The sequence below is a fragment of the Sinocyclocheilus grahami genome, unplaced genomic scaffold (genome assembly GCF_001515645.1).
Source record: "Sinocyclocheilus grahami isolate Dianchi unplaced genomic scaffold, SAMN03320097.WGS_v1.1 scaffold314.1, whole genome shotgun sequence".
Classification (NCBI taxonomy): domain Eukaryota; kingdom Metazoa; phylum Chordata; class Actinopteri; order Cypriniformes; family Cyprinidae; genus Sinocyclocheilus; species Sinocyclocheilus grahami.
The window spans coordinates 767,775-776,664 of record NW_015505493.1 but is presented as its reverse complement, the minus strand read 5'-3'; the positions used below and the strand labels follow the sequence as shown (position 1 = coordinate 776,664).

The 8,890-nt window shown below is 38.4% G+C and overlaps 1 protein-coding gene across 1 annotated transcript in view; it reads right to left on the bottom strand.

Annotated features, from left to right (window-relative positions):
• Positions 1-8,890, bottom strand: part of LOC107601897 (nesprin-2-like) — a 108,198-nt gene that overhangs the window by 37,481 nt on the left and 61,827 nt on the right. Inside the window, exons 62-68 of the mRNA XM_016294248.1 lie at positions 3,084-3,289; positions 2,843-2,966; positions 2,566-2,748; positions 2,288-2,434; positions 1,153-1,332; positions 920-1,075; positions 618-773 (exon numbers count right to left, since the gene is read on the bottom strand). Of these exons, the coding sequence (XP_016149734.1) occupies positions 618-773; positions 920-1,075; positions 1,153-1,332; positions 2,288-2,434; positions 2,566-2,748; positions 2,843-2,966; positions 3,084-3,289 (1,152 nt within the window). The remainder of the gene's footprint in view (positions 1-617; positions 774-919; positions 1,076-1,152; positions 1,333-2,287; positions 2,435-2,565; positions 2,749-2,842; positions 2,967-3,083; positions 3,290-8,890) is intronic.

The window sequence follows — 8,890 nt, the reverse complement described above, 5'->3', positions numbered from 1 at the left end:
GTTTTTTACACTACCATTGAGAAATTAACCAAAGTATGTTATAGACTTTTCATTAAGACCCTAAAGAATCATATCAACTTCCGATGACCCCTTTAATAGAAAAAACAAATACATTTTATGATCACTTACACAAGCACAGTGTTTTTATAGTCCTTTTAAAGCTGCAGTATGTTCACTACCATTAAAACGTTTAGGGTTGGTAAGTTTTGTAAAGATTTTGAAAGAAGTCTCTTATGCTCACTAAGGCTGATCAAAAATATAGTGAAAACAGTAATGTTCTGAAATATTATTACAAATTAAAATAACTTTTTAAATATATTTTAACATGTAATTTATTTCTGTGATGGAAGTCCAGTCTTTAGTGCCACATGATCCTTTAGAAATCATTCTTATATGCTGATTTGATGCTCAAGATTAATTTATTATCAATGTTGAAACAAATCTGCCGCTTAATATTGTTGTGGAAATTATGACACATTGATTAATTTATTCATCCTTGCTGAATGAAACTATTATTTTCTTTAAAAGAAAATCTTACTGAGCTTTTGAAAAGTAGTATATGTGGCCAATGTGCACAAATTTACTGATGCATTCTGGCACAGGGTTTAAGAACTTACCTGTTGACTCAAAGCTTGGCAGTCCTGGATGGCTGAATTCACCTGCTTGGAGAACGCTTGATCTCCGGGATGTTCACCATCCTGCTGCCCAAACAGGTGAAGAGCTCCCAAAGCCTTCAGCTCAGAGGACTTCACCTGCAGCCTGTCCTCTGTCTCCTGCAATGAAGCAATGTCCAAGTTTTCTGGTATCAGTATATATTTCTGATAACCTTTTCAAAAGCACTCATTTGACTCACTCTCACACCCACAAATAACAACTGCAACATAAAATCTTCAAGCTAGCTGTGAGACATGAGACTCACCTCACACTTCTGTAATGTTTGCTCAATATGCGAGCAGCTCTCTGGTCGCCAGCTGTTTTTCACCCATTCAATACATTGAGAGATCCAGCTGTGCATACAGCGCAAACGCTTTTCTCTGTTCTTGCAGGCCTGCCATTGGTCCTCAACATCATGTATCTAGAGACAGAAGAACTTGTCACATTTCAAATACGATGGCTTTGGCAGGTTATACAGGGTTATACTTCTGCACTCACCTTGCTGTCAATTTTGGCATGTAGAATAAGCCAACTCCGATTGAGAGCTCCCAGTTGCTCTGCAAACAGGATGCGCTCATTGCGATTGGTGGGTTCATTCACTGATCCCGCCCCCTCCACAGACTGATGGTTCAGAAAGTCAACGTACGGCTGATGACTGGTTATTTCAGCCTTAAGATCCTAATATATAAAAATACAAGAGTGGAATGACATGTTCATGTTTTCTAGGATTTTTGTTTTTAAAGAAATTAATACTTTCATTCAGCATAGACACATTCAATTGGTCAAAAGTGACAGTAAAGACATTTCTAATGTTACAAAAGATTTCTATTGTAAATAAATGCTGTTCTTTTGAACTTCCTATTGATCAAAGAATCCGTAAAAATGTATCAAAGTTTACACAAAAATATTAGGCAGCACAACTATTTACAACACTGATAACAATAATAAATGTTTCTTGAGCACCAAAATCAGCATATGTGACCCTGGACCACAAAATCTGTCAAAAGGGTCAATTTTTTAAAATTGAGATTTATACATCATCTCAAAGCTGAATAAATAAGCTTTCCATTTATGTATGGTTTGTTAGGATAGGACAATATTTGGCCGAGATACAACTATTTGAAAATCTGGAATCTGAGGGTGCAACAAAATCAAAATATTGAGAAAATCACCTTTAAAGTTGTGATTTAAAGAAAAATGTATAATTTTGACCCATACAATGTATTTTTGGCTATTGGTACAAATACTATACTCCTGTGCAACTTAAGACTGGTTTTGTGGTCCAGGGTCACATATTAGGATCATGTGACACTGAAGTCTGGAGTAATGATGCTGAAAATTCAGCTTTGCCTTCACAGGAATAAAGTGCATTTTAAATATATTTAAATTGAAAATAGTTATTTTTAATTAATAATAGTAATATAGTAGTATATTATATTATATAATATAGTAGTAATTAATAGTAATAATATTCAACAATATTATGATTTTTACTGTATTTTTGATTAAATCAATGCAGCCTTGGTGAACATGAGAACAAAACAGCGAACCAAACAAGGTTTTCCATTTATACCCTGAAATAATCAGAAACCAGAAAATCAAAAGAATTAAAAGTGTACAGTAGGTGTACTACCTTCAAAGCCTGTAGATGTCTAGACAGTTCAGAGGAACCGGGGGCACAATGGACCTCCGAGCTTTCATCTTCCAGTCGTCCCTCTACATTTTCGAGCCAGGAGGTCAAACTGGCCAAGATCTGACTGTGAGACTGGTTTGTCAACAGCTAGAAGGAGGGCAAGAGGATGCTTACTTAAACAATATCTGTTTGCCAGAGCTTTTCTTCAGATGGATGAGGGAGAAGATGGAGGGAGAGAGAAAAACAGAAAGAAACTTTGAGAGAGACATTAGTCGTACTTGTTGCTGTGTCTGGTGGATAGTGGGCAGGACGTTAGTCAAGTTCGACCATTCCTGCTCAAGTTGAGCCAGTCGTCTGCGCAGACCTGGAGCTTCACTGTCAGTCAGCTGCAGTATCTGTGCACCTGAAAGTTCTGCAGAAGCTTTCTGTGCTGAACGGCCCTGCAGCTCCTTGAAGAACTCCTGCAATACACAAACAAAGCCACATTCCTATTTTGGCATTTTAGGTATACGTTACATTTGTGTAAAAAAAAAAAAAAAATCTAATTATACTCACCATGAGCTGGGTAAAGACTATCCTGGAGTCCAAGAGACCAGAATCAGAGAAACTGTTCCACTTCTGAACCTGTTCTTGAGCATGACACATCCATTCTTCTAGTTCTGTTGAGTCATGCTGGAACCTACACATTCAAACGCACAAAAGCACACACCTTTATTTGTTACCTATTTATTTGTTCATACCTTACCTCCAACAAAAAGGCATTAAAAATTATTATTTGGTTACTGATTTCTCACACCTGTCATAATTCTTTCTGATCTTCTGTGTAGATTGTATCTTCTGCTGTATTTGATTATGAAGCTCCATCCAGCGTAACAACAGCTGTGATTTTGGGACAGTCTGGTCAGGCTGCTCAGGGTAACAACCCTTTTTCTGTAGAATCCTGGGTCGGTCTTGGACCTCCCACACATGAGGCCTTGTGTCTCCCAGGATCTTGTGCAATCTCTGACAATGAGAGTGGAAAAGAAAAGTTTGCAGGTTCAATTTTAACACTTGGGCCTATAAACATCATATCATAACAAACATGCTATAAACATGTTATAACAAACACTAAGCGATGTATAAAAAGTATTTACATTGTAGGGTATCAGACCGAATCAGACAATTTAAGATTTGATCAAGAACATAGTTGAAACACGAGGAGCCGAATTCCACAGAGGCCCAAGACACATGATGTTCGAAAATCAGATCCTTGCGCCACAAGCCTGAAGCAAGCCCACCAACTAACAGCTTTGAGTAGCTCACAGCATTTAAACAAAAGAACACTTATTGACAATTCCAAGGAGATTGTCAATTTTGGGGGCAAGTAATCAAGATTAAATGGTCAGAGATGCACAGCATGACCATCACATGTAAACAAGTGATGATCACGAGCTCTTTGGAATGACTTCCCCCACCTAGGAGACAAAGAACAGACTGAGATTCCTTACAGACCTCTTAATCTCAGTCTTCATACATTCACAGAATGGCACAGAAACTGCCTTTCCATGCACCTAAATGACACTAAAAGGACTTGTGAGCAACTAATCATTTCTATGCATAACTCCATATTATGTATGTAACCGACATGTGTGACTATCAGGTCTTAATCATTTATTGTGTATGTATTTTGAATAACTACTGAATAGCTTAAGGGTTCATATTCATGTTTAGTATGTGTGTGTTTGAATCTTCTTGCTTGAAACGTTTCTTCCAATCAATTCTTTGTCAAATGTATCATATTCTTGTTATAGAAATCATGTCCAAAAGTATACTCTGCAAGAGCGGGAAAACTCGGACCATGTGCCTGATGAGATAACATTTTGATTTATGAATTGGGAGGTGAAATATACAACACCCCCAGCAAAGACAGCGTCTAATTGGTCAAAAAAACATTTGGGATGTTACCAAAAGCCCAGTTTAAATACTTAGGACAGCATCAAATCTGCCCCTTTTTCCCTTTTTTTGCCTTTTTCTAGCCATGCTTTTCTGTCATCACCTTTTGCGCTCTTTGAGCGTGCTCTGGCTTACACGCCAGCTCCTCCAAAACCATGAGGAGAAACGCCACCTAGTCTCGTCAAATTTTACTTCTATTTCTTTACTTTAGTTTCTTCTATTTTCCGTTGAGAGTTTCGTGTTCTGAGTTAAGTTTTGCCTAACGCCGTGTCTCGAGTCCGACCTCGAGTGTTGTCTAAAACTTGAACTTCAACCACAACTCCGCGTCATCAGCAAACGCCCAACCACTGGCTTCCCAAGACTGAACTTCCAGCCAATCAGCAACCGTGGGAAACCCCCTTTTCTGAAAGGACGGCAACAAAGGGAACCCCGGACACGCAACACAAGTACCTCCAGATTCTAGCTGAACTGTTGCATTTAATATAAATTTTAACCTAATTGAGGAACTCAATGCGAGGGTTAATTAAGTGATTGATGGTTGTTCAGATCTATGCAATTGCACATATTGCTGTAAACTTGGGATTTCACATTTTCATTCTCTTAAACTAATTATTTCCTCTCTTTCTCTTTCTCTACAAATTGTGTGAATGCGTGTGTTAGATTAGTATATATGTCTTAGATTTATCCAATAAAGCCTTATTTATATTGAAAATGTATATTGAAAAGAGAAGTATCTTGTGTTTTGTGCTTACAAGTTAATGTCTTCCTTCCCACTTCCTTCCACTCTGGATCAACATCAGTATGCATACAGAGCTAACAGGTCAACTGACAATGCCATCAACACAGCTCTCTACACCGCGCTGAATCATTTGGAGCACCCAGGAACATTTTTAAGGATGCTGTTTGTGGACTTTAGTTCTGCATTTAACACTATCATTCCCAGCAGAATGGTCACCAAACTGCTTAACCTGGGTGTCAGTGATTACATATGTTTCTGGGTAAAGGATTTTCTAACAAACCGCACACAGACTGTCAGGCTGGGGGGCCAACACTCAACGACCCTGACTCTCAACACTGGAGCCCCACAAGGCTGCGTGCTGAGTCCTCTGTTATACTCGCTATACACCCACGACTGCACACCAACCCACAGCACAAACACAATCATTAAATTTACAGATGACACCACTGTGGTGGGGTTAATATCAAATGCTGACGAATCTGCCTACAGGGAGGTGGTGGCTAAGCTCTCAGAATGGTGCATCAGTAACAACCTGGCACTCAATACCTCCAAAACAAAGGAACTCATCTTCAATTTCCGGACACAGAAAGAGGAACCAGCCCCTCTATACATTGGAGGAGAAATGGTGGAGAGGGTGTCCACCTTTAAATTTCTTGGCACACACATCTCCCAGGACCTCACATGGACTGCTAACACAACGTCCCTGGTAAGGAAGGCACAGCAATGGCTGTACTTTCTGAGGATGCTGAGGAAAACTAACCTGTCTCAGCAGCTGCTTGTGTCCTTTTACCACTGTTCAGGCATTCTAGTGTGGTATGCTGGTTGCACTATGGCTGAGAAAAAAGCTTTGCAGAGAGTCATCAACTCTGCACAGAAAATCACTGATGCACAGCTGTCTCTCTACAGCACCAGATGCATCCGATGGGCAAGAAGTATAATAAAGGACTCTTCCCACCCCAGCAACCACCTCTTCACTCTGTTGCCCTCTGAAAGATGCTACAGATCCCTCAAGACACACACCTCCAGACTCCGGAACAGTTTTTATCCACGTGCCATCTTAGAACTGAACTCCAATTAAAAAAAGACATATAACTTTATCACAAGCTTCAAAGGTTGTGAAATACTAAGGACTATACACTTACTACTCATACAGCTACCTGTACCTGTGCAATACCCTGTTCTTATATTTATATATTTATTCCTTAATTCTCTCGATTTATTAATATTTCACTCATTGTACATATCTAATACATTTGCACTATAACCATTTTGCACATTTAGTATATATAACTGTTTACATGTACACTGTCTACTGCACACCTGTTTACATTGCACTGTTTATATTTTCTGTATCATTGTTTGCATTTTGTTAAATGTACTTCTATGTAAATTATTGTATGTATGCGTGCACTTCAGTGTGAGAGCAAAAAAATTTAGTTGTACAACTGTGCAATGACAATAAAAAGCTATTCTATTCTTAAACTGCCAATCTTGTTACTGTGCTAATTAATAGTGTTTTCACTATATTTTGGATATAAATATCCATTGCAGAGTTGATGTTATACGGCTCGTTCAATGAATCGCTGGCCGTCTCAGTGATCAGCCATAAAACAGTGATTCTGTCCAAATTCCCTTTAAAATCTTAAATGATTCCCTTTGAGCTAAATTGACCTGTTTCCCTTACAACATTAACTATTTATTACTATTTTTAAAAGTCATTTAATATCAAAACCGTATTATGTGCTTTTAAATAGACAGGAAGTTTAAACGCTTCAAATGGCATATAACATGACATAACATAACATAATATAATATATGAATCGCATTGCAATGTTATATATTAATGTTATATTTGCTCAGTTATTCAAAACTTGTGATTAAGTGGTACACAGATATATGAATATGGTCAGCTGAAGTACTGCAGTCAGAGACAGCAAACTTTGGGAATCGCTGTTTTAACTCATCTCATCATCCCACCTCCTCCTCCTCCTCCTCATCTCTCTCAGCTTCAACTGCTTGCTCAGATGGAGTGGCTTGTGAGGATGGGAGTGAGTTCGATGTACATCTATTACAGACACAAAAAGGGTAATTTGCTGTTCCTCCTATATCAATCCACCGGAGTAATGAGCTTTGGTAAACATAAAGAGAAAAATAATATGAACGCAACCAACAGTATGCTACTGACTATTCCGTGTGAGTCAGTGTAGCTGAGAAATTAGCTTTCGTAATAGTGAGGGGGAAAAATAATAAGAGAGCGGCCAATGCAAGCTGCAGAACATGAAGTTCCACAGATATGGCAACTACCGCTCTGAGTAATTTCATCAGGAACATCATGTGCTGGACCAAAAAAGATTCTCATGCAACATATAACCAAAGAAAAAAAGAAGACCTTCTCCCTTAATTCCGCCCCCCCTCACACTCCTCCATGTCTCAGACACTTATTACTTTTGCTGCTTAGTTGGTTCCCAACCAAATAACTAATATCGGCAGGAGTCCTCTATCGCTAAGGCAATAATGTGCTCAGCAAAAAAAAAATGCAGTAAAATCCCACAACTTCTTCAGGTATGTGATTTAATAATTCAGACAAGAAATTGGTTAGTTGGAATCCCTACTCTCCTATTTTTAATAATGATGGCTTGTTAATTGGCAAGCACCCAATTAAGTTTAGCCAGTGTCGACAGTGGTATGACAAAGGGATTCACTCCTTGGGTGATATAATGGGCGACAAGGGCCTTTATACCTTTGAAGAACTTTCTATTCAGTTTAACCTGCAAAGCTCCACCTTTTTTTTTTACTTACAGTTGAGGGCAGCCATGAAGGCCTACGGGGTCCCTTGGATGGCTCCTCTCAAAGAACACCCTTTATTGAAAGTAATATGTGAGACCCCGGGAACAAGAGGATTCGTTTCTAAGTTATATGGTTATTTTCTGGAAAAAATGTATCCTCCTTTGATAATAGACTCTGCTTGGCGGGCAGATATTCCGGACCTTTCTCCCAGTTTTGATTGGGACGGAGTCTGGGTTATGGTAATGCATGCTTCGAGGAATCCGGATCATCGTAATGTATGCTTCGAGGAATCCGGATCATCAACAAATCCATTTAAACTTTATTCATAGGACTTATATGACTCCACGTAAACTCTATAGCATGAAACTTAAACCCGATCCTAATTGCACGCTGTGTCATACAAGGGAAATTGGTACTTTTTTTCACATGATTTGGGATTGCCCTGGGGTTGCCAGTTTTTGGAATATGGTTAAAGAAAATCTGTCCACTATATTAAAGGTCTCAAACCCTTTGTCCCCTTCTGTCTTTATTTTAAATGATCTTTTGGACATCCAACTTAACAAAATGCAGAAGCGAGTCTTTTTAGCTGGCTTGACAGCGGCCACGAAAATTGTTGCAACAAGATGGAAGCCTCCACATTCTATTAATAAGCAATATTGGGTTCTCACATTTATAGACGTGGTGTATCTTGAATTGTCCACTGCTCGCCTTCATGGCGCCAGAGAGGACACCATTAGACTTTGGGCTCATACTTTAGAGAAGCTTAAAGGTTTATTAACTTGAATTAAGGAGATTCACCCCCCTCCCAAATACACACTTTCTGGTCTTGGGCTTTTTTTTAAATATATTTTATTTCATTTTTATTTTTTCATATATATTGATTTAGAGTCGTGTTTAAGGTTCCCTGTTTGGGTTATAATTGCCTCTTTTTTTTTTTATTGACGAAGACTTCTTTCAGCGCTATTCCAATTGTTTGTATGTCAAGATTTTTGTATGGGTATATATTTCTTTTGACAATCTTTTGTACATGTATAGTCTTTGTACTTTGTATATTTTGGAGTATATTAGGTTTTAAATATTGTTTCGTATATTTCGGTCATTCACCCTTCAGTTTAACTGATTAGTTTTAACCAAATTATTATTAT